At 50.7% G+C, this 24,779-nt stretch overlaps 9 protein-coding genes across 9 annotated transcripts; 4 read left to right on the forward strand and 5 right to left on the reverse strand.

Annotated features, from left to right (window-relative positions):
* Positions 1-27: 27 nt before the first annotated feature.
* Positions 28-1,838, forward strand: BCR38DRAFT_217290 (acetyl-CoA acetyltransferase). Its single transcript, XM_040854207.1, has 3 exons — positions 28-410; positions 467-1,411; positions 1,462-1,838. The coding sequence occupies exons 1-3, from the start codon at positions 261-263 to the stop codon at positions 1,657-1,659; spliced, it is 1,293 nt and encodes a 430-aa protein (XP_040714566.1). The 5' UTR covers positions 28-260; the 3' UTR covers positions 1,660-1,838.
* A 554-nt stretch (positions 1,839-2,392) lies between these two features.
* Positions 2,393-3,203, forward strand: BCR38DRAFT_515811 (uncharacterized protein; the record flags this gene model as incomplete). The annotated part of the gene is made up of 1 exon (XM_040865085.1): positions 2,393-3,203. A coding segment is annotated over exon 1 (477 nt), but the record flags the coding sequence as incomplete, so codon positions are not given.
* Positions 3,204-4,165: 962 nt separating this feature from the next.
* BCR38DRAFT_458191 (uncharacterized protein) lies at positions 4,166-5,879 on the forward strand (the record flags this gene model as incomplete). Its single annotated transcript, XM_040862134.1, has 3 exons — positions 4,166-4,503; positions 4,554-4,863; positions 4,926-5,879. 3 exons carry the CDS (start codon positions 4,166-4,168, stop codon positions 5,877-5,879), a joined length of 1,602 nt encoding a protein of 533 aa, XP_040714568.1.
* Positions 5,880-6,950: 1,071 nt separating this feature from the next.
* Positions 6,951-8,855, reverse strand: BCR38DRAFT_217305 (uncharacterized protein). The gene is made up of 3 exons (XM_040854209.1): positions 8,378-8,855; positions 8,088-8,320; positions 6,951-8,039 (listed from the first exon to the last, which is right to left on the reverse strand). Exons 1-3 carry the CDS (start codon positions 8,723-8,725, stop codon positions 7,163-7,165), a joined length of 1,458 nt encoding a protein of 485 aa, XP_040714569.1. The 5' UTR covers positions 8,726-8,855; the 3' UTR covers positions 6,951-7,162.
* Positions 8,856-9,637, reverse strand: BCR38DRAFT_217304 (uncharacterized protein). The gene has a single exon (XM_040854208.1). The coding sequence runs from the start codon at positions 9,485-9,487 to the stop codon at positions 8,987-8,989; it is 501 nt and encodes a 166-aa protein (XP_040714570.1). The 5' UTR covers positions 9,488-9,637; the 3' UTR covers positions 8,856-8,986.
* A 1,302-nt stretch (positions 9,638-10,939) lies between these two features.
* On the reverse strand, positions 10,940-11,784 carry BCR38DRAFT_485698 (RmlC-like cupin domain-containing protein; the record flags this gene model as incomplete). The annotated part of the gene is made up of 2 exons (XM_040863927.1): positions 10,940-11,537; positions 11,600-11,784. The coding sequence occupies 2 exons, from the start codon at positions 11,782-11,784 to the stop codon at positions 10,940-10,942; spliced, it is 783 nt and encodes a 260-aa protein (XP_040714571.1).
* A 2,251-nt stretch (positions 11,785-14,035) lies between these two features.
* BCR38DRAFT_409904 (general substrate transporter) lies at positions 14,036-16,053 on the reverse strand (the record flags this gene model as incomplete). The annotated part of the gene is made up of 7 exons (XM_040858409.1): positions 14,036-14,223; positions 14,281-14,489; positions 14,556-14,697; positions 14,759-15,236; positions 15,294-15,737; positions 15,795-15,837; positions 15,905-16,053. 7 exons carry the CDS (start codon positions 16,051-16,053, stop codon positions 14,036-14,038), a joined length of 1,653 nt encoding a protein of 550 aa, XP_040714572.1.
* A 3,269-nt stretch (positions 16,054-19,322) lies between these two features.
* BCR38DRAFT_217437 (uncharacterized protein) lies at positions 19,323-21,293 on the reverse strand. Its single transcript, XM_040854210.1, has 4 exons — positions 21,061-21,293; positions 20,916-21,006; positions 20,460-20,867; positions 19,323-20,156 (listed from the first exon to the last, which is right to left on the reverse strand). The coding sequence occupies exons 1-4, from the start codon at positions 21,187-21,189 to the stop codon at positions 19,696-19,698; spliced, it is 1,089 nt and encodes a 362-aa protein (XP_040714573.1). The 5' UTR covers positions 21,190-21,293; the 3' UTR covers positions 19,323-19,695.
* Positions 21,294-22,285: 992 nt separating this feature from the next.
* Positions 22,286-24,730, forward strand: BCR38DRAFT_344297 (ABC transporter; the record flags this gene model as incomplete). Its single annotated transcript, XM_040856091.1, has 5 exons — positions 22,286-22,375; positions 22,429-22,597; positions 22,653-22,868; positions 22,921-23,113; positions 23,173-24,730. 5 exons carry the CDS (start codon positions 22,286-22,288, stop codon positions 24,728-24,730), a joined length of 2,226 nt encoding a protein of 741 aa, XP_040714574.1.
* Positions 24,731-24,779: the final 49 nt, after the last annotated feature.

The raw sequence follows: 24,779 nt of genomic DNA on the forward strand, positions 1-24,779 counted from the left end.
TATTCCAGTGAAGTGGACCCGGTATAACCTAGTTATTCCACCTAGATGCACCGCTAGATGTGACTTGAATCCCACATGCTTGAGCCGAGCTTGGGGTCGGGTCACATTCCCCTGTGACCACCTTAAGCCGAACTCTCGCCTCGACATCAGTGCCTTGGAACAATTATCTAGCTTTATTCCCATTAACTTCTTATCTTGAACCAGTGCTGCAGTGATTACAAGAATATCTGTTTCCAATATCTCTCGTTTATTTCGTCACAATGGTTCTACAATACGCAAGGACAACTGTTAGAGCCTCCCTTTGCAGGTACAGGCATCTCTCTACCCGCCAGTTCTCAGCACAGGCTACGCTTCGGCAGGAGGTTCGAGATGCTTACATTCTGAGTGCCTCGAGGACACCAACTGCGAAAGTATGGTTACACACAGTCTCTAGTGTTCAATGCGGCTCTACTAATGCTTAACCCAGTTTAATGGCTCCTTCGTCACGGTTTCTGCCCCGAGACTAGGCGCAGTCGCCATCAAGTCGGCCCTCGAAAAGTCCAAAGTTCCTGTCGAGAAGATCACAGACGTCTATATGGGCAATGTATTACAGGGCAATATTGGACAAGCTCCTGCCAGACAAGCAGCCATCTTTGCGGGTCTGCCCGCATCCGTGGAAGCTATAACGATCAACAAGGTGTGCGCCTCCGGCTTGAAGGCAGTCGTTTTTGCGGCGCAGAACATCCAGCTCGGATTGAGTGAGGCCCAGATTGCTGGTGGAATGGAGAGCATGTCACAGGTGCCATATTACGTGCCACGAGCGAGTGGCCTGCCCCCATTTGGCCATGTCAAAATGGAGGATGGACTGCTCAAGGATGGCTTGACGGACGTGTACGACCAAATCCACATGGGCATTTGTGCCGAGACGACGGCCAAGAAGCACGAAATTACTAGAGAAATGCAGGACCAGTATGCAATCCAGTCGTACGAGCGCGCACAAGCTGCGTGGAAAGCGAAGGCTTTTGCCGAGGAGATCGCCCCGGTCACAGTGAAAGGACGGAAGGGCGAGACCGTCATTGATACTGATGAAGGGTACTTGGATGTCAAGTTCGACAAGGTCCCCACCCTGAAGCCAGCGTTCATCCGGGACGGCACTGGTACGGTGACTGCAGCCAACTCGTCCACTCTGAACGACGGTGCCAGTGCTTTGGTTCTGGGTAGCAAAGCGATCGCTCAGCAGTACGGTGGTGGGTCCAGAGTGTTGGCACGGATATGTGGCGCCGCAGATGCGGCGATGGACCCCATCGACTTCCCTGTTACGCCGGCTAAGGCCGTTCCAATCGCTCTCAAACGCGCTGGTATTACAAAAGACCAGGTCGCCATTTGGGAGTTCAATGAAGCCTTTGCAGCCGTCATCAAGGCTAACGAAAAGGTATACTGTAAAGACGGTCTAGACAGCGGGTGATGCTGACCATGTTGCAGATTCTGGGCCTCAAAAGCGCCAAGGTCAACCCGCTTGGAGGTGCTATCTCACTAGGGCACGCCTTGGGAAGTTCCGGCTCCCGTATACTCACAACCTTGCTCCATCAACTCAAGCCTGGAGAGTACGGGGTTGCTGCTATTTGCAATGGAGGTGGTGCGGCAACGGCTATCGTCGTGCAACGGATCGAGTCTGTATGAGTGGAAAACTACTACCCCGCAATACAACTTACAACTGAATAAAATTTACACTTCCAATATTCTCAAAATTGGGCATACAAAAACAGAAGCGTAGGGACGTGTCACTTGGTACGCTTGTACCCTCGCACGCCCTGGCGGCCTAGTCGAACAAGCTGGTAAAGATAATGGGAGCAACAGTTTTGGATAGCTTTATTGAAAAAGGTACAGACTACGATGGCACTCGATTATTAATGGCAACCGCAGTTTCCAGACAGGACGAAAGCACGGCTATCCGTCACAGAAAGTTCAAGAAGTCATAGGTAGTTGTCGGGTTTATCAAGGTCAGTTTCCGCTATAAATTGTACGCTCATTGATTCTACTAACGGTCGACTTTAGTCTTTATATTTGGATGTGTTCCTGCCATAGTGCCTTTAAGTCGAATAGAAGTGACATGGGAGTGCCACGAATAATCGGAGGCGCCCATATTTTGAATTGAAGCGGCGACAGAATAAACGGCGCACCAGGGTGTAACATGGGCTAGTTCAACATCCCAGTGTAGAATACCCGGCATAAGGCGTTAATTTCCCTCAGTGCGCCGTGTATTTTGCCGTCTACTTGCCAACCTTTTTGAGGAATGCAGGCTTGAATATTTGCATCAGTTGATCTAGGAAACACAAGCTGACCTAACCTCACCACGACCGGTATTGTCCCCTTTCCATAGTGAGACCGATGTCTCCCTTAAACGTCCAGAACCTCAGGAAGCCGGCCCGCCCGGGCCTGGAAGTGGGCTTCCTTCATTCTTAATAGCAACGGTCCCATGATTAAAAGCAAAGAGTACAATCGCCCCAAATACCTTGTCCCAGAACCAAAGAGGATTCCAAACAGGGCCCTCGAACGCAAGGGGATCATCAGCCAGCGCCTTGCTCGGCTGCCACTTCTGCATGTACATAAGTACGCGCAAAATCTGCGCAAGTTTGGTCACAATCGTCCACACGAATATGATGGGCATGGCGAGGAAGTAGACCAGTATGCCGGCGATACAGAGGGCTACGTGGCTCTGAAACGTTAGGGCTTGCCTAGGGACTCCGATGTTGCGCAGTTTGCTGCCGTTGAGGAAAATGACGGAGAAGAATATGCTGCAGACGAAGAAGAAGATGAACAGGGCGATGATGACGGGGAGCCAGTCGGATTGGAAGGAGCTTTGGCTGATGTCGAAAGATGTCATCGCTTCGTTAGGGCAGGGGGTTCGCGTTGGAGCGAGGCCTGGATGGTTGGTGGTGCCGCTGTCTGGGACTGTGCTGTTTGTTGGCGTGGTGTCGTTGAGTCGTCGGACGACGGTGGTGAAGGTGGTATGGTGGAAAGGCAGCTTGCTATGTTTATCCTGGCGAGGGAACAGTGGTGAACATGTTTCGGAGAATGGTTATAGCTTGGTAATTCTACCACGCCGACTTCAAAGTCAATTTGCAAGAGCCTTCTGCCCCAAGAAATTTAGCATTATACCTCATAAGCAGTCCCCATCTAATAGTGCCTCTGTCATCTTAGTCGTTACTGATGTTAGCTTTACTTTCCATGCGGATGCGAATATGAAAACTAACAAAGTATTCGGTGAACCCGGTCTTCTTCAAGTGATCAAATATGGAATTGGTCTAGTACAGTGGGCTGCTTTAATCTGAGAATTCCTTTTCTAAGCACCATTGTAGGTCTGGCGGATACTTTTACGCTTCCTAGCCCCAAGGCGCAGTTATGGGCTACATCCACGTAGTACGCATATTCCTCTGTATTGACCATACTTTCAGACTGTGAGTATTCATCAAATTAACTTTTATTAGTGTATATTATTTCGGCGATGGCAAAGCAGAGAACATTCAAGGGTCCAATAGAAGACAGCGGAAAACAGCCACGACAGCTGGACATATTCTTGTAGTTGCTGCATCGAGCAAAGTCAACGTATGCTCGATTCAAAAGGCAGACCAGATTTCTCCCCTATCCTACAGAGATACATACTACGTGAATAGCTTATACACCATGTGACTCGGTCCTGCTGGCAGCTTTTCCATATTACAGCGCAACCGAGTCAATACTCTTGATGTAGCGCTGCGCTGGGCATAATATTCGTTCAACTTTCCGATATTATGTTACGCAGCTATATGTCTAATATTGAAGCACTTCGGTCCAGAACTTGAGTATTGGTGTAAGAGGTACCCTAAACTCAACGACTTCAATACACTTACAGGGACCTTGCTTTAGCGTGCTAGACCCTTGTCTTGCTGTGAAGCCCGCTCCACACCACACCCCACTACAATGGGTCAGAGCTCCCGAGGTCACCGTAAATCCCCCGTGCAATGCGACTTCCAACACGCGAAAGCTTGCGACAATTCGACGGAACAATAGGCAGCCTGTGATGTTATGAGAGCGCGCTCTAGAGCTACCATTAACCTTTCGAGGTCCTTGGCTGAGCTGTCTTCACTCGACCGAACGACAACCTCAAACACGGTCAACCGAATCCGAGGTCAAGGGATCAACCACAATGGCGCAATCGGGTTTGACGGTCCAGTTCGTAACGAGCATTCGAGATTTTCTCAAGAATCTCGATGGCGACAAGCTCCGATCATGGCTGGTTGTCGAGCCGCCAGTCCCAGACCAATACCAAAATTTGGCCCAGGAGCTGAAGCAGAAGCATTGCCACAGCGCGTCTCTCGACAAGCTGCTCGAGCACTACCTACCCGAGGAATATGACTTGCCAGAAGATCAAGGCACGGCGTGGCCAGGCTTCGTCACTTTCATGAAAGACTTTCTGGAGTACTGGAGAGATGTCGACTTCGACGACCTCCTGGGTGCACATCAACGGCTCACGGCCTTGACCAAGTAGGCCCCTCCCTTTCGTCGTTGCAGGCATGAGACTGATGGGCCGGCAGTTCGTGTACGACTGCATTGAACCACCCGACACACGGAACCATCATGTTACAAACGAGTATATCACTATGTGCTTCTCTGTCGAAACTATCCATGACGCTTAACAAGCGACCCGATCTCACGAAGAAGCTGAGGGCGTTGGACGCCGGCGAGGAAGACCAGAAGTCGGTGGTGGAGAACACGGCCGAAGTAATACAGAAGATCTTCACCACGTGTTTGACGGATCGATCGAGCCAAAGGTTCGCAAAACCAGAGGGCAAGAAAGTTGGCGTCTACATCTTTGCCAATGTAACGCTGAAGCTTCTCTTCGCCGTACGTACCTTCACCCAATACCAGCCGGGCAGACTCGAGTAACTTACGAATTCCCTTAACAGTGCCGCAGGACCCACCTCGCAAAACAGTTATTCACAAATATTACGGCCAAATCCCCCCCGTTGTCCCTCTACCCGGCTGCGCAGCGAGTCACCTACCTCTATTACTTGGGCCGCTTTCATTTCATTAACAACCACTTCACCCGCGCGGCCCAATGCCTCCAAGAAGCATATATTCAGACACCCCCGAGCTTTCAAAAACACCGGAAGCAGATATTGACCTATCTCATACCTTGCAACCTCCTTTTGGGTCGCTTACCCTCGCAAGCCCTCCTTCAGCGTCCTGAAGCGCAACCAATGGCAGAAATCTTCACCCCATTCGCTCAGGCCATACGTACCGGCAACTACCTGATCTTCCAACACGCCCTTGAAAGTCACGAAATATGGCTGTTCCGCAAAGGCCTCCTTCTAACTCTCACATTTCGCCTTCGCCCCCTACTCTGGCGCGCCTTCTCCCGGCGTACCTTCCTCCTCACATATGTGGCACCCTCAGATGCCGACTCTCGAAAAGCAGCAACGCTTGAGCTCTCGCACCTCGTCAAGACAGCGCAGTACATCCAAAAGCGGCTCGAGGGTTACGTACCGGCTCAGCCAGCGCTTAAGATTCGCCAGCCACACATCAACTCCATGTTTCTCAAGGCTGTGTCCAACAGTGTCGGATCCGGGACCGGGACCGATGACAGCACGCTTGCGCCGCCGCCAGGTGGGCCGAAACTCTTACGGCCGAACGAGGGTCTGGTGTGGGGAAACATGCCTGTCACAACTGAGCACGTCGAGAGCGTTGTCGCGTCGCTAATCGCCCAGGGGCTGTTGCACGGATTTTTGGCACACTCGCAGGGTCGATTTGCCATCATGGGGGCTAAGCAGAAAGGAAGCGCAGTGGCGGCAGGGTGGCCTTCCGTCGTCGAGGTGATGGAGAGGGGAGAGGACAAGGTTCCGGGGTGGGTCAAGGGGTAGCGTTGAAGGGAACCCCAATGAGAGAAGCCATGCTTTCACTCGCGATTACAATAGTATATACCAGGACTGAGGGTCAGCGCCCGAGAAGCCAAAAGGATATAAGGGTGTGCCAGGAGGATGCTACCATATATTGAAGACGTGCCGAGTTGGCGTTTGAACGTAGAGCATGTTGACACATAACGACGAACTTCACGAGAAGCGTTCACATCGACAGCATTGGTTTTATTTTCCGATCGACACATGAAACACTATCCAAGGTCTACACCACACGCTCACTCGTCACATCAAGCAGAATAAGAATCAAACCATGCAACCTCTAAACATCAATCTTCGATTCGAATCGGGCCAAAAGGCTCGCAATATAGGAGAGAAGACAAATCGGCCAAGCGGAGTGTCCAAATGGTGTTCCTCGAACAAGACCAGATTCTACCCGTTGCCGCCCCCCCGGTTTTTCCATATGTCCGTCAAGGTAAAAAGAGCAGAAACCCCAGGGTCACTGCTCCCGAAAAGTGGTAATAAGTCGTCTCATCTCGTCTTGATCATGTCGTTGTATCTTTCTTCGATCACCAAGCCTTATTTATCATCATCTCCTCCTCCCATACTTGCAAGTTAATCCACTCTCTTGCGTCCGCTTCGAAGAATTCGCAAAAAAACTTCGCCTCCTTGACAAACATCAGCAGCCAACCAACCAACAGCGAAGCCACACTAACTACATTCGCTCGCTCAGAAGTACAAAAAAAATAAAGGGTATAGATACTTCAAGCCGCTACAAAGCCGTAACTTGCGATAGAACAAGATTGGGGGTATATTGGTAGAAGCAAAAAAGAAGAGGTGTGTACAGTCCCAAGATGAGTAAAAACTCCAGGCTGAGAACGAAAGGTATTCCAAAAGAATTCAGTGGCGTCTTACCGGGAGGTCCAGACGCCAACGATTTAGGAGTAGACAATAGACAATAAGGTGTACTATGTTGGGTGGCAAAAATTCGTCATGTGCAAACCAGCCTCGGTTGGAGGGCTTCGTAAACCCTTCAGGCAGGGCTGCCGTGTATATATATATGTATGCAGAAAACAGGGGTGCCGGACTCAGGGCACAGAGAAGGGACTGGCGGCCGGCGGCGGCAAAAAAGCAAGTCGTTTAGATTCAGGTCGAATCGAAAAGCCCAGCTGTTCGGAGGCTGGGTCTGAAGGGGCAGAGTCGATCATGTGCCCGGTACTTGGGAAAGGAATTGAACAATAAAGATTATCTTTGCCCGCCGGCATTGCATCGCAGCTCATCATTGCCGTCTATAGGATGCAAGCAGCAGCTACGAGAGCAATGATTAGACCGGCTATGGCTCCGTTACCCTGAGTCTGGGCAGCACCGTCGTTCTTTTCTGACTCGGAGGGTGCGGCTTCCCCTGTGCTAGTTGTGGCTGCAGTCGGCGCCGAAGTGGTGGAAGCGATCTGAGACACAGAGTCGGTTTCTGTCCCGTTTTCTTGGAAGATGCCACCGTGATGGTACGGTGACACACTGAATGAAGAGCTCTGGGCGGAGCTGGTCTTGGAGAAGGAGCTAGTAGTCGTAGTGCTCTGTTTCTTCGACGAAGAAGTTGTTGAGACGACCGTTGACGTCGAAGTCGAAGTAGGAGTAGTCGATGTTGAAGTAGACGTTGGTGTGGTAGATGTTGAAGTACTCGAGGACGTCGTCGAAGTGGTCGATGTCGTTGATGGCTCAGGGGTGGAAGTGGTGGTTTCGACCTCCTGTATCTTCAAAGCAGCCGAAGTTGTTTCTGGCTCGTCCGACTCCGCGTCCCCAGAGGATCCATCCAGATTATAGACGACAATGTTAGCAGAGCCACCGCTTGGGACTGTCACAACGCAAAAGTCGGAACCACCAGCGCCAGTTGCCTTCTCGTCGCTCGTAACTCCGTTGCCGTCGATCTTGCAAGGCAGTCCAACACAGTCTGCACTCGGACATTCAATCTTCATGGCGAAAGTTGGCTTCGTGGAGAACAACGAAGAGCTTTGCCAGATGGGGTTCAAGCCTAGCTTGACAAAGGTCATTCCTGCGTCATCGGTATTGGCCCCAGCGACATAGGGCGCCCAATTCCCAATGGGGGTAGAATCGTCACCCCAGTGGCAGCCCTTATCGGCGCTGACTCCGGGAGCATTGATGTAGTAGCTAGAGTTGTTAGAACCACTGTCATGTAAGTGGAAGAACACGACTTACTGTGCTGCGGTGCTGGCCCAGTAACTGGGGTCGGGAACGGCAAGAGTAGCCTCATCGTATACTTCGGTCGGAATAATGATATCCTCGTTGCCGGGCAGGACTGTCTGGCAGAAGGAAACAACGCTTCCAGCCGTGTTCTTCGCTTTGACCGTACCCGTACCATCGACGCAAAATGGCTTGTTATCGAATGGCTTGGACAGGGTGCCGTCAAGGTCACAATAAAGGCCACCAGCCTATCGAGTGTTAACCATTATTACTTGGTGCTCTTGCGCGCTCTCATGTCGGCTTACCATGCGATCGGTGGAGTCGTAGTTAGATCCTGGCTTCCATTGCGCCATGACTTGGCCCGGTGGGCAGGCGTATGGGCAGTAGCTGCCGCATGAGCACTTCTGATCCGGACTCAGAGCCCAACCTTCATTCAAGCTTCCAGGAGTGATGGCCACTAATCCTTTGCCTGATGGGAACGCGCACGTTTCAAGTGATCGATCCTTCACGACATCCGTCTCTCGCGTGGTGAGGGTATGGCCACGGTTATGTCTCTTGTGATGATTCCGGTGTCCTGCGGTCGCCAGACATGGTCCAGTCGCCAAAAGGAGGACGGCCGAGGTGGCAGTCACCCCTAACGTCGTGAGCTTCATCAGGCCGATTTGGAAACCGATATCCACCCGAGAGTTGTTTTCCCAGACTAATCCGACTGGTTTTCAACTTGGCGGGAGTCGCAGAGTCAACGCGACAGCAGTAGAGAGTGTGCAGACAATCTGGATTGCACTGACTTGCGTTCAAGCGAAGGGTAAGGAGTGACTGGGGGCAAACAGAAAAGAATGTAAATGAACGAATGCGTAAAGAGCGTGGTCGTGACAAGGCACGGGGGGTAGTGAACGACGTGCAAACCGAGCGCCTCAAGACCAAAACTGACACTGCTGGCTAGCTAGCAAAGAAACAGAGGTGGGAATTGAAGACGAGGCATGCTTGGGGCCTTTTTCCGGCGGCAAGGGAAGTTCAGGGCTGGTCCAGGGAGTCAGGGACGACGACGTCCCAACAGTCGATCTCTGAACAGTTTGAGCAGCCTTGGCCCTGTGGGCCATTGCAACCATTGGCCATCTGGAATTGGCAGGGTGTGAAGTCAGCCAATGGGACTCGGGCACGCAAATGAGCTTCATCTCGTTTGGTTGCGTGCAGTTGCGCGATACAGGAAAGCTTGAAAATAGGCTCACTGCTTGGCTTCGGGGTTCGTCGTGAAAGCGGTATAGCGCCATTAGCACGCAGCGCTTGTCACCAAAGATCAAATTCTTCATGCAGGTACCAACCAAATATTGGCATTGATCCACAGGAGCTTGGCTCCGATGTGAAGATGATGGGATGGATGTTTGCAACCTTCCGATGAGCTGTTCGAAATGCATTCCGAATCACGTCGCCGCCTCCCATCCGACGAAAGCCCAACAGGGCCAGCATGGTTTATCGTCTCGTCCTCGGCGAACCTATTTCCCTCAGTAGTGCTGGAAATGGGACCGAATCATGCTAGAGGTTCCAGGGGATATTGACCGTGCCAAGCCAGTACCCATGAGGTGAGGCACGACAGCGCAGAGCTGGGGTAGCATAGGATGCGGAGACGCCAAAATGTATATTTCGGTGGCTGCCGAGCATGGAATAATAATAAAGTGAACAACAATTGGTCTGGATTTGTAAATGAGATCTTCGACCTAAATGTCCGAATGCGTTTCAATATGTGAGAATGAGCCGTACGTGATCAGCGTTGTCAATGTCAACTTGAGTCGAATCGTGACTGGTTCGCGTGGTGAAGATTAAATTGTTTCTTATCGCGACGACAAAATCTGCAGGGACCTTCGCAAATTCCTCCACTTCTCAAACAGGACAACTCAGAGCGGGCACGGAGCAAGACAACTGACAAGGTGGCGCGTTGTGGAGTACCGATCCGGTCAAGGCAACAAAAAGGCAACCAGAGCGCGACATTGTGAAGCTTCGCCAGTTATAGAGAGACCGCGGTATCGCCATTGACCAACATATGTCTTTTCGCTAGAGACATGGGGCATATGAGCATGTCAGGCCCCGTTATCTTATAGTCATAGGTTCATCAATGTTTTTTGTGCACATATCTGGACACCCATACTTAAGTATGGAGAGTACCTCTGCTAGAGCAGAGCCAGAGGGCATAATCCTCAAGACAAACACCCCAAACACACTACAAGATAATGTTGTCTTGCCATGATTGAGCGGTTGCATATACTTTGAATCGCATTTTTACCAAGAATTCAAATACCAATTTACCTAGTGGGCCCTCAAACAGATCCATGAAGAGGCAACGCTCCTGGGAAATGGCGAGCATGCACATCAGCGGACACTTCGACCTCCTATTTGCATCAGCAGTGGCAGACCTTGATCTAACATGAACTCCGGTCCTCGTCATACTTCGCAACTGGAGGGTGGCTACAGTCTTTCCCTCGTCAGTATACATCTCGTAGCTGCTGGTTGAATAGAGGTGGTCGCCCCTGTCGTCTACCGCCACATGACTAACTCCATGCTTGACTGTCAATTTTCCCAGTTTCCTCTACCGGACGAATAGCTCAAGGAATAAATATTCTTGATTGGATTATCGTTAACGAACGTGACCATGTCAGACCGCCGCAATGCTTACAGCGGCGGTATGATGTGAAAGATAAAACGCATGATTAAAAGCAAACACAATGTGAACTCCAGATTGATGCTATGCCGCAAACCAATCACCACAACCTTCTAAGATGCTTTCACCATCCCCGCAAGTTCATCCCCGGATGCCTGGCTTCATCGTGATTGACATGTCAAGCTAACCTCCCATTCTTCAGCGACGAAGTCGCTCACTTTCTCTTGGGAATACCACACTTCTTGAGGCACTCCTCGACACCGAGAGCGACATTCACAGAGATAGAGCCACGGAGCTTGTCAACATCAGCACCGTCGATGACATTGCCAAAGACAGCAGCAACAGCGGCGTCAGAAGTACCAAAGAGCTCCTGGGCCACCTGACCGGTGCCAAAGTCCTCCGCCGACTGGGCAGCAAAGAAGGTGGAGTTGGTGCAATCCGGGTTGAACTGGGAGTGCACCGAGCCCTGGAAATAGACAGTGGACTCGAACGGGTTGATGGTGTTCAGGATCTCGCGAGGCGTGCCATCGGCCTTGTTCACCGCATTCTCGGGAAACATGGACGAGACAACTTTGCCTTCGATCTGGAAAAGCAATTCGGTAGCTCGAGGGTGAACGTGGGGAGTGTTGAAGCCACAAGGGCCAAGCTTGCCCAAAGCCGCACCGATCCCGGTCCCGGTCAGGGCGGGAAACGTCTTTCGGTTGGCAGCAATGATCTCGCCGCCTTCACCGGGGCCGCCTGTTGCCTTGTCGAGAAATTTGAAGACGAAGTCCTCGTTCTTGGTGAGGACGTTGTTGATAGCGTCCACGCGGCTGCAAATTTAGTTAGTACGGCGGCGGTTGACTTGGGATCAGTTGCAGAGAAGTAAACATACGTGTCCGACAGGAAGATTTGGGCGGTTTTGCTGAGACCGAGCGCCGCGAGATTGGCGGTAGGAGCAGCGGCGGCAGTAGAAGTTGCACTTGCGGCAGCGTATGTGTTGGACTCAATGGCGGGAGCAGCCGAAGCAGCAGAGCAGAAGGCCAGGACGGACGCAGCATGGGCTAGAGTGAAATGCATCTTGTCGAGAATTTGGTGAATTTGTCGATTCTAGAGTAAATCGGTCTAAGGAATCCAATTGCGCCTGGTCGAATCGAAAGAAACAAAGATACTTCGAAATAAGGAAATAGAGAAAACGGAAAAGGAGAAGCGAAAACGAAAAAGGTAGGAAATATCTAAGCGGTGGAATGAGTTGTTTACGATGGTGGTGATGGAAATGCCTCTATTGCGGGACTCACTCGAGTCTTATATGCTGTGTGTGTATAGTCCCTCGCACGCAGTCGGTCCCACGGAGACATTTCCAAGGTCAACCAAAGACACCTCTATCATAGTCAGAGATCCTGATCCATGGTCGCGGGCTGTGAAAGGTCGGGTATCGAGCTTCCGAACTATGGTGGTTATACTGGCGTGAGATCCTGATGCGTTGTCAACGGTCACTGCTGGTGAGCAACGTTCACAAGGACAAAAATACATACAGTCAGCGCTAACTAATTTGAATATAGAAACAGCGTTAGTTGAGCGCCTCGGCCAATCAACTTCCGGGCTGCGCTTAGCCGTCAAACAAGCGTAGCCCCGGTGGCTACTGGCCAGCTCGTGGCTCTAAGTCCACGCGCCAAAATAGAACAGCTTTCTTTTCTAGATGAAAATTGGTCATCACCTTTCTAATGTTGGAAAGCACCCGGCTTCAGCGTGGCAGCGACATCATAAGCAGCCTCGCGGCGTCGGGAGAGGCGCAAAGCCGAATCAAGTCTTATCAAATGGGCATGCGATGCAAGGCTGAGGTTGTTGACGCCAGCAAGAAGGTTTCTGGAACTCCAAAGCGCGAACTTCCGACCCGTCTTCATCACGATGTTCTCATATGAGGAAGCTTACGATTAGCCCCGACAATCCGGGAGTTTGCACCGATTTGGATCTTGAGATGTGTGGCGAGGACTTGCAGTGATATCTTGGGTTTCCATCACAACTCCTAGATCAACGATCCGCCGCCGCTTCGTCCGCACAGAGCGAAGGGGCAAGTATATTGAGGGCTGGAAATTTTGCAACCTGAAGACAATGAAGCCTGTGAACCTCGTGCAGTCAAGAGATGGCAATCTCAGAAGCTACTCGTCGGATGTACAGGTTGGCCAATATGTTTACATGCACGGCAGAAAGCACGTATCCGCAGACCAACATTCTTAGATGGGCAACATAGCGATTTCTCCCTCATCTGACAAGATTGCCGCGTCATAAACGATAGCGATGGCGTACGAAGTCGAAGGACTATTCTAGTGCGGTTTATCGTGAAACCTCAAGCTAAGGAATGGGTTATGTCAGGTCCGCATATAGCTATATGCGAACCTGGCATCAACTATGAAACACATCCTTCGCACTCCAACCCGAAAGAAGGATTGGGTATACGCAATCGCTCTTGATAGCCTTGACGGAATTTGAAAACACAACAATGCCTGTATACGAACATGGCTGTGTAAAATGCGTACACTACGCTGCTCAAGAATAAAAGCAAGTCCGGCTCCTGGAAACACCCCTATGTTTCTTCAATTCTTTACACAGTAGGCACTTATCACAAGAAACCTCCAGGCTATTGTGTGTCGAATGATCACGTCTTTGCCACCCTTTAGCAACACGCTCAACATCCCCAAGTCGGACGAATGTTTGCTAACACGTCCACCGCATCATCATGTATCCAGATCCAGCGAACCACGTCTTCTTCACAAACGCATGCTAGCTCCGACTCGACTCTAAGCAGAGCGTACACCGAACCTGTCATGTCCAGCCAGCAACAATGCCTTAGCTATCACCCTCGTTTCTGGCTAGCTTGATTTCCCAAGTGTTGTATTCAACGTGGGGCCTTTCCCCGGACGCAGCGTTCAAACATCCCACACTAGACTCGCTTCGGCTTGCGTCGATCCGCATGTTTCCTGTTGAGCTTTGCTCGGATGAGGAACAAATACCACGCTTATGTACGAACTAGAGCGTGGACGACTCACATATATATATATATATATAGTCACCTGGATAGCATGAAGGAGATCAAGCACTTGATGAGGTTTGCTGACATTATCAGAATAACTACATGCGATTCTCTTCGGTGATCTACTCTATGTATGGTATGTACTCAGGGTCTTGGTATCGGGAAATTATGGGTGACTCAATGCGTAAATGGAGGCACGATTGATAAACTTTAGTAGATCCTACGGAGATTCTTCATAGCAGGCTTCGCCAAAATGGTAGTAACCTGAACAACAAGAAATGAGATAGTGTGCAGACCACGTTAGGTCTTCTCGATGTCAACGGGAACCTCGTTGGAGCTGGCAATGGGCTTGTCGTGGGTGTGCTGCATCTCGGCGGCGAAGGTGTGGCTAGGTTTCCAACCAGCAGAGTGGCGGGGCGCAACCTCGGCCATACACATATCGGCCTGCTCGAGGGAGAGACCCTTGAGCTCGGGGACAAGGAAATAGGCTATAACAGTGTTAGTGCAAGTTCTGTGTAGGAAAGGGGACTTTCAAGGATACTTACCGAACACCAAGCTGAGGCAGCATAAGGATCCCCACAAGAAGAAGACCTTAGGTCCCAGGTCTGCCTCGTCGCTTCCCACGAGGTAGGGGGTGATGACAGCGATGATGGTGTTCCAGAACCAATTGGATGCAGTCGATATACCCACTCCGCGCGATCGGATGGGCAGGGGGAAAGCCTCACCGACGATAACCCAAGCAGTAGGGCCCCAGCTGTAAGAAACAAGAGTAAGCAAATTTTTCTTGCGAGGCATTGCGATAGATATCTTCGGGACTTACGTGGTTGCGAAGAAGAAGATGTTGAGGCAAATAAAGGCAATCATCGCCTTTACAGCGTCCGGGTTGTTCGCATCGGTACGGCCAGCGGTGACACCAATAATGGCAACGATGAACTGCATAATGATCATACCAGTGGCGCCACCTGTGGATCGTTAGTAAAGAACCCATAATCCTGCTACATATACAAAGTCACAAAGACTTACCAAGCAGAAGCGCACGTCGACCGAACTTCTCGATGGCCCAGAAGGAGATCGGGGTTGACAGCACGTTAACAAGGGTGGTAACCAGCGAGATCAGAAAGGGGTTCTTAATCGTGCCAAGCTGGGTAAAGAAGGGCGTTCCGAAGTAGAAGACGAAGTTGATACCGGTGAGCTGTTGCATCATTTGCAGTCCAGTGCCGAGAATGGTGCGTCGGAGAGGGCTGTTCCCCTTGGCGAGACCACCCTTAAAGCAGGCTGTCCAGGAAGCAACATAGCCACTCTGAGGGATCACGGTCATCTCGTACTCGTGGTTGGCGACAATTTCAGCCAGTTCGTCGGTAACGAAGTCCGAATCAACAGGTTGGCCACGAACATAAGCAAGAGCCTTGCGCGCTTGCTCGACCTTGCCCTTCTTGACAAAATATCGAGGAGACTCGGGGAGGATGAAGAGACCGATGGCGAGAATGAGAGCCCACAGGAACTAGTTATATTGGGTTAGCTAGTTACGGCAGAGTTAGACTTGGGAACTCCCACATACCTGGACACCGATGGGAATGCGGTATGAGCCAGTATCAGGGCGGTTCTGCGTCGCATAGACGACGCAAGATGCCAGAAGAATACCGATGGTAATGCAGAACTGGTAACCAGAAACCATAGCGCCACGGACCTTCTTGGGCGCGATCTCGGACATATAAAGAATAACGACAGCGGAAATGAAACCGACACCTCCACCAGCAATCAAACGGCCGAAGACGAACAGAACCTCCTGATCAGTGCTGGAAATCTGCATGATGCAACCAATTGAGAACAGAAGACAGCCACCAATGATAGTGGGGCGCCGGCCGATGAAGTCAGCGATGTCGCCGCCGATAAGAGCACCGAAGAAGGTTCCGCAGGAGAGCATGGACGTGAAAAGGGATTGGGTCGCCGGGTTCAACTTGAAGTCCGCCTTGGCGACATCAATGGGGGCACCAGTGGCATACTGGTCAAAATTGGGTCAGCCGTCGATCTAGAACAACAGAAAGAGAACACAACTTACGTCGTACTTGTAACCAGTATATTCGGTAATAAAGAAGGGCATGCTTTTTTAAGTAAAAACAACAAATTAGTTTGTTAATTGAAGAAGACTGATCATGGTGTTTTACTCACGCGAGGACGCCCGACATCCAACCAGTATCATATCCGAAAAAGATGCCACCAAAGGCGGCGAAGGCACAGATGAGGTAGGCCTTGACAGTGACAGGAGCCTCCACGCGATTGACATCGGTAGTGCCCTGAATGACGACGCCGCCAGCCATTGGTGATGTTCGTTCCTCCTTTGGGTGGGTTGGAAGGAAGGGAGTCGAAGTTGGGTTGTAGCCAGGAGGGGGGTTTCTGGATATCGCGAAGATGGGATGTTGATGTAACCAATGACCCAAGAAAAAAAAAGGATTTGGGGACCAAAGGAAAAATTAGGAACACGTAGATGTGACGAGGAAAGGAGGGATAGGTGAAGTTATAAAGTGATATCGACTAGAATACCGCGTTCGTTTCCAGGTAGAGGAAGCCAAACGAAAGATCCGGGGTAGAAGCGCTACTGAATAGGAGGGGGAAGACAACCAGTGACCGGAGGTCCCGCTGGGAAGTGGCACTTACTCGACAAGCAGGTTGTCAGCTGCTGCTGCTCCTTCCAGGGTCCCTTTCCACAGCAGCCAGTTCACAATGATCTATGGGCGGATCTACAACGGGGCTTCTTTGGCTGGCTAGATTTTAGATACGGTTGATCCGACAACAGTGATTCGTTAATGCTACAGTAACTCAGCAAAGTACTTCCCACTCAACCTGCGAAGAGCCAGGGTGCGGCTTATAGCGTGTAGACCGGGGGTTGTAAAAGGGCCGTCTTTTCTCTCTTGGGGGAAGGATTACCTCGAGGTAGAGGGCGCATGGTTTGGCCGAGATGCAGTCTTCATGCAGTTTTCCCGACCGACCATCTGCAGTAACCCCGTACCCAGGCTGTCAGAACTTACGCTAGAGATTGGAGATTCGGGGTGTATTGTTCGTAGAGATACCTCGAGGTGGACTATCGTTGCCTGGAGGAAATCTTTAAGCGGAGTCGAAGGTGGGAACTTCCCAAGTACGTGATCTGAATAACCCAGGATCACCCTCGATTCATAACTAATAGTGCTTCGGGGTGGCTGTGGGGTAATCCCTGATGATCCCAGTTTACCGGGATTTGTTCCAGTAGGGGTTGTAGAATAACCGGCGAAGCGACCAAACCTGCCTGCAGTAGCTATACCAAAGTGGCATAGTAAGCCAAGGTACTTCTACAAGATTCGTAGGAAGTATCTTTGTAGAAGCCTGTAATTCATTGGGTCGAAGGGGAAGGGTGCTTTCCATTCTGTCGGATCTGTCGTGGTCGTACTTATACAGTGTCAATGATTCATCATTTTAAAGCATGTTCACCAACAATAATCGTCGGTGTAGTGTTTATTATCTACGAAGATACTGTAACTGTGTTCGGCCCGCAGGTTTTCATGCAGGTTATCTATCCTGTGAAATTAGGGAAAATTGGATTTGTGCCAGTTACTTACACATACCTCACACGACAGGGAGCGCTTTGATGAAGGTCGACGAATCGATTAGCTGTCAAAGACATGATGAGTGTGGCTCGCGTGTCCTTGCAGGTCCATGTATTTTCGTACATGCACAATCCCACAGCACGGCGACAGGTATGGGAAACCGATCCTTCCCCAACATCGTTGCAACGGCTACACAAAATCTGCAAGCCCGTGGCCTGAAGACATGTTCGTCCCTTGCGGTCCGATGAAAATTCTCGAAGTCACACCCGCCGCTCATGAGCCAAATGGATGGCCACGCTGTGAGATCTGACGATGAGACCAATCTGAAGACATAGCGTCCAAGGGAGAAACGCGACGTTACACTTTTCGACCATTAGAAAATGCCTGGAACTTGTCCAGCCCTCGCCGAACCCTCACATTATGGCATGAGCACCGATCCTTCTAGATTCAGGGTTACTCCGCACTGGAGACGACATTATGTGGCCGGCGGGCGGGGAACGACAGAACTGGGCGATTGGTCCGTTAACGGATGACCAGAGGGATGACCAGAGGGATGACCTCAATCTTCAGCTATTTTGAGATAGCAAACCTTCAGGTGACTAAAAAAAACCGTGTTTCATATATTTGCTAGTCTCTCGGCTCACACAGCAGCGAGTTTGCTTGCCACGAACTGCGTCTGGAGTGTCTCGCAGAAGATTACAACACAAAAGCTCAAGGATTAAGGCTGGGAACTAACCTAAGAGCTAGAACAATCGAATTACCCCACGGGGATACAAATCTTCATAGGGCCCAGTATTCACCAGGCTCACGGTGCTTTCACCCGACAACCTTGGGAAACGAATCTCCGCAGGCGCCAGGGTTTGACATGATCCTTTTCGGAGGTTATTCCCTGTCCATTTTCAGCAGTCATGTACATGCCTGCATAATAATCGCGTTGCAGTATATGGTATGTATGTTCGGCTAGTTTTAACCCCGAACGAACTCCTGTTCGCGAATTAGCTCTTGGACAAATATAGTTAGCTGAGAGTCTTTCGCCTAGTCGATATAAGTAGGGCATTTCCTTATTCGATGGGGCGATTGACGGGTCCCCAAATCCCCACGATATTCTAGACCCCATTCTGCTCCATCGTGGAGAAACAAAAGTAGGTCGGGCCGATTGAGACACTTCGGCCAAGATACGGGCCTCGGGGAAAGCCAACAATTCCGTCCCTGCCTGCGTGCCATCAAACGAGAACAATCGTCAATATTTCATGTTGGTAGAGGTAGTATCAAGCACCATCTTCAGCGACACCCCCTTCGGCACCAACGCGGGTGGCTTCGGCCACGCATTGAGAGTTCGGAGGAAGCGATATGAGCGGCTGGTAACGTGGTAGGGCATGTACAACCATCAAACCAACCAATACTCCACCATATTCACATGTGGCTCCACATCCCCATGTCTCAACTCCAACTTTGGCATCGCCTTTGCGCGCCTAAAATCGAGCATGACCCCGGGATGGCGCCCATTTCTGACGGTCAGCACAGCCAACTTACGAGGCGTTCATCCCATGGACTCGCGCTTGACCGCTCGTCTAGCATGAGACCCGGCGAGCGGTATTAGGGCGACATTCATCGTTTCTGATATCGACGCGCTGGAGCCGAGTGCACTTACTCTCTGATCGTCTGGCCAGAGTTTCACGATGCCGACAACATCTCCACGAAGGCCTGTCTATCGACCTGCCTGGCATGACACGACTACCAAGCTGGTTATACAATATACGGCGCATCCAGGTGGAACAATTTGATTAAACCTGCAAGGTCGTCTACTAAACTGGAATACTGAGCGATTCCACGCTATATCGCCCTGTTGCACCGTTTATTTGTCAACCAATTGAAACCCTAGTCCGGCAATTTGGCGTAGATTAGCTAGCATTGGGCCAACTATACTCGGAACCATAAGGTACAAGGCATCTATCCACTCAATTAATCATTTGGCAATAGTGTTTCCCAGAATCTGGACTATAGTTAATCTTGGACCAGCGACGCGTCGAACCTGTCTGGTGGAGACCAACTGGGAGAATCGCCAGAATCCAAACACATTACTTCAGCGTAAGCCCAAGTCGGGTCATCCGGAGCTCGCTTCGAAGTTTCCATACACCACCCGGACGCCTGCTTCGATATGTAGTTTTCTGTTGGAATACACACTCTTGTGACGACAAAGTGTCTAATTTCCCACAGTCAGGGAAACGTCTCTGAATTGGAATGGTAAAAAGGTGTTCGCACGCTGCAGATAAGACACTGCTCTGTAGACGGCATGATAGGTTTTCGGGACAACTCGCCATGCCGTTGTGATTCGGATCGCGGCAACCTGACTCGGATTGGTCCTGATGAGACAGCATAAATTCAACGTGCAGAAGTAGTCTTTAGCAAGAATGCAACCGCATCCTGCGACGCCGACGACAACTCATCCGCATTCTCGTGGAGCCTCAACTCTTGTCTAGCCCAGTCTTCAGCAGCCGTGATGTTATCGAGGCGAAAAGACAGCTCGGCCGCCATACGATACGCATTCGGGAGGTAGTCCATCATATGTTCTTCTTCGAGCATCTCGACCAAGGCCGTAGCCTTTAGCAAAAGCTTCTTGTTGGCAAAGGCCGAAGTCTTCCGTGCCAGCCTGTCTTCCAGCTCACTGAGTAGCCGTGCCATTTGCTTTCGCCGCGGGTCGGTGTGCGCATGGTCGTGGCATGCCTCACAGCTGCAGCGGAAGCCGTACTGCGCAAGCCGTTTTTGCCGGTCCTCGCGAGTTTGCAGAAGAGGTGCATATGTCACAGACACTTCTTCGCCGGGGAGGATGTCTCTTGCCGCCCCTAATAATTTTTCTATGTTAGCTTTGACGATCAATTCGCTCCCAGTGCTCTTTCAATAACCACGGGCCTTGGACTTGATAGAAGAAAGGACGCATGCAGACATGTAAGATCATTAGGAACGACATTTGTCGTTTCACAGCTTCCATGGTACTCCAATGGTATGGACGGCTAAAGGTAGGTTTATTCCATTGCCCCTTATGGAAGACAATTTCGTCAGATAGTAGAGCCAACACTGACTTGAATACCGCAGCGCGTCGTGGAAGGCTGTGGGGTAAAGACATAGTAAACCTCGAGTTTGCTTACAAATAATCCTCAGTCTCGATACACTGCTCCAAACATTCGCCGCGTTCGGGCGACACGAGTGGTTGATCTTGGCGATCTTGGGAAACATGGCAATCTTGCCATCTGTCAAGGTGTAGGCATTGCTCCTGAAGATGAACATGTTTCTTCTATGTTCACTGGCGGCCTCGTTTGGCAAGCGGTGCTCATGACACGACCGGAATTCGTCTTGCTCCTCGGACGACAGAGCTGCAACTGCTTTGTCCACATCTGCGATCATTGCCTCGATCTCGTAGCCCTTCCCAGGAATAAACTCCGGAGGCTTGATTGCGAATAGCGGTGGTTCGACCATGACGCGGCTTCCTGCCGTGATCAGAGTTGTGGCAAACACGCCCAGGCCCTTCCCCGGAGACTCTCTGACCTCCCATATACCTTTGGAGTTTTAGTATTGCGAAGATGAAGTTGCAATGAAGAGCTTACTTGACACACCTCGGGCAGTATTGTTAGCTTTTAAAGCCGGCCCGAGTTCATTACCAACCCCATCGAGGAAGGCAGCTTCACCATGTTCCAACTTGTAGAGGTGTCAGATATGAGCCAATTATTGGTACATGGGACAGTCACATACCGTTCTCCCGCAATATTGTATTTGGAAACTTGTTGATGGGCATAATGCCGAACTGTCAATGCTGCTGGCCAGGCCAACATGGACCCAGAAAGCGATACTGACGCCTGTGTGTAATGTAAACAGCTTCATTTTGGTTGTTCACAATGAGAATATATAGTGCCGTCCTAGATTAGAAATTTCATTTGTTGACGACAGTCACTGAGGTCGAAGTTCCGAAGAAACATCGGACTGAAGCTTAGATTCCAGGACCCAGGGGGACTGCTAGCGACCGTTTCAACTAGTCCCAAAAGGCGTCCGAAAACTCCACAACTTGAAACGCGACACCGAAACACTTCAATCACTGGGAGGCATTCGCAACCAGGGAAGAGCACAAAATTGCCGTACATACAGTCTGACGAAAACGGAATCGTGCATACATCCAAGTGTCAGTGGAGTCCTCACAGGAGGTCCAGTCAGCATTGAGAATGCCTGCAACTACAATCGCCTCGCAAATGAGACCAATGCACGATCGCCTACAGCTTCGAAGTCAGTACTACCCAAGTATTGGAGAATAAGAATTTCACTTGCGAGCTTAGGTAACTTCAATCGCGTTGTCTATAGAGCCTGACAGCGAGTTGAGCTCCACACAATTTGATTGGACACGAAGCTAGTTAGGACGACTATAAACGGCGGGCCCAGCGCCCCTACAAGCCGAATTGGGTACATCGGCACTCCCCCATTGGTAGGTTGGGAGAGGCAATTCGCTGTTGCTGTCGCTCTGAATACCATCATTGACCAACAAATGGATCCTCCACACCGGAGAATACTGATTCAGCCATGGTTTCTGGAAAACCACACATACCACATACTCTGAACTTCATGGCATAGCCCCAACAGTTTGGGTGACCTTGGGATTTTTAAGGTACGCGACGTGTAGCCGCGCCTGCCGAGGAATTTGCAAAGCAGCTAGGGCTGAGGATGATTCATTTTCAATCATTATGAACCATCAAGATTAGACCACGACATTTTCAGCAACAAGAAATTTTTGCAATTACATACCGGCCGCCACATGTTCCTGCTATGCCTGGATTTGATTGATGAGATAAATATGGTACACATTCTGAAAGGGCGATGTCGATTTCAAACCCAATCTTGCCACCACTTAATCCCCGACTTTGAAGTTGGTTGCTCGCTTGCGTCTCGTCTGGGAACACGATCAAAGATTCACCACTCATCAACCGCAAACATGACGTCCATGGCATCGGAGTCGGCAATAACGATTCTGTGCACTTGCAAGCAAACACGATTCAACATCGGCACACCAAATTACCGAGAAGTATGGTCCTCTCTTTCACTCGGTTGCCTATCTTTGTTTGACACGGACAATAGCTTGACATCGAAGGTCTCAACATCTCCATCACGGCAGGAGCCAAGTCGGGAGTGAAGGGCAAGGAAAAGGGAAAAAACGCCAGCATTGAGATTCTCAACAATGCCAAGCTACGACTCAAGGCAGGGCAACAATATGCTCTGGTGGGACGCAACGGGACCGGCAAATCGAGTGAGCATTCACAGGCCATGACGAGAAACGGATGAAAATTGAACTCCAGGTGCAGCATTGCTAAAGGCAATATCCGAGAAGTTGATTCCGGGAATCCCTGAGGAAACGAGGGTTGTACTCTTGCAGCAGACAAACATCGCTGATGCCAATACCGATGAGACCGGAGCTGAATTTCCACCGCCAAAGCCAAAGGAAAGCCGGGGATCAACTGTGCTCGAAGAAGTCATTGAGAGAGCTACTTCGAGGCATAAAGTGCAAGAAGAAATCCGGAGTTGGTGGCCTGGATTTGGCTTACCGTCCCAGTCATTCTGACCATACTGCAGTTCTTACAAGCGCCATGAACAGTACCAGTACGTATGGCGCCCTCAGAGGCGCCCGGAGAGTCAAACATGAACGTCTGCAAAAAGAATTGTTTCTCAAAGATAAAGACGCCCGGCTCAGAAGTGGAGCCCGCGGGACGCAAGCTCGCAAGGTGCTGATTGCCATGGAAAAGGAGGTTGCAGCTTTCCAGGCCACGTATGTGCCGCAAGATTGCAGCGTCATTGCCCGAAGAGTCATTGCTAATAATTTGGTAGATATGAGGAGAAAGACGAAGATATCTCGCCAGACAAGCTTGTCCAGGAGACAAGTGAAGCGGCGGATATGCTCGCAGAGCTCGAGCTCCAGGTGGAACCCTCCAAGTTGGCTGAGACTGAGTCCCGGGGAAAAAGGATACTCACAGGCCTTGGCTTCTCCGAAACATGCATGCAAAAGCCGATCTCAAGCTTATCAGGAGGTTGGCGCATGCGAACCGCGTTATCTACTGCTTTGCTACAGAAGACTGATATACTCATCCTGGACGAGCCCACGAATTTTCTGGACATTCTCGGCATCATGTGGCTCCAACGCCATCTCATGTCCGTGGCTGAGGGTCCCAACCCGCCTACCCTGATTCTGGTTTCCCACGATCGTGACTTCATGTCCCTGTGCACCGACCTGCTCATAATCAAAGATAAGGATCTCACATACTTCCACGGCGATCTTGCCATGTACGAGTCATCGAGGGCGGAAAAGAAGGTGTATCTGACCAAGATGAAGGAGGCCAAGGATGAGCAAGAGAAGCATATACAACAAACCATCGCGCGAAACATGAAGGATGGCAAGTTCAAGGATGATCAAAATAAGATCCGCCAGGCAAAATCACGGCAGAAGAAGCTCGACGATCGTTGGGGCATGGAGGTTAGCGCCAAAGGCGGACGCTTCAAGCTGAACCGCGACTTGCCCGGTTACCATTTCACCAACCGGGGCGAAATTGAGATTCCGCAGGACGAGAAAGCAATCAGTTTCGCCTTGCCCCGAACGACGGAACTGCGGTTCCCAGGTGCTTTGCTTGCGCTTGAGAAGGTGTCGTTTCGGTATCCAGCAGTGAAGAAGACCACAACGCCAAACCCGTTGGTGCTTCAGGATATCAACCTGTCGGTTCACATGGGCGACAGGATAGGAATCTTGGGCCTCAACGGCGGCGGGAAATCGACGCTCATCAAGCTTCTTGTAGGGGAAGCAAAACCAACTTCGGGTACCTTGACGACGCACCCACGCTTGAAATCGGGATACTATTCCCAAAATGCCGTCCAGTCGTTACAGCAGATGGGCGTTGCAGAGCCGTATCTCACGTCCTTGACTTTGCTGACCAGAGAGGTAGCTGGCGCGCTGAATGAGGGAGAATTGAGAGGACTCTTGGCGTCGTTTGGCTTGCCTGGTCGCCTTGCGTCAGACGTCCCGATTCGCAAGCTGTCGGGAGGGCAGCTGGTCCGTTTGGAGATGACTCGTCTGTTGTGGAAATGCCCGCATTGTCTAGTGCTTGATGAGAGCACGACGCATCTGGATTACGAGACCGTCCTTGCAATGCGCGAGGCTTTGCATGCCTGGGAGGGCGCAGTGGTGGTTGTAAGTCACGATAGGTGGTTTATGCGTGGCGTGGTTGCAGGCCTGGTGGAAGACGAATACAGTGACATGTCGAATTGTGAGGATAAAGTCGAGAGGCGGAGGATGGTGTATAAGCTAAGTAAGGGGCAGATGACTGTGCTGCAAGGAGGTGCCCAGGAGTTTGAGGATAGTATGGAGAAAAGGGTGCGTAAGTTGGTAAATTCCTGACGAGTAGGGATGCCGATAAGAGCAATGGACAGATCGGGAAGATTCACAA

The sequence above is a fragment of the Pseudomassariella vexata genome, assembly GCF_002105095.1.
Source record: "Pseudomassariella vexata strain CBS 129021 chromosome Unknown BCR38scaffold_8, whole genome shotgun sequence".
In the NCBI taxonomy this organism is placed as follows: domain Eukaryota; kingdom Fungi; phylum Ascomycota; class Sordariomycetes; order Amphisphaeriales; family Pseudomassariaceae; genus Pseudomassariella; species Pseudomassariella vexata.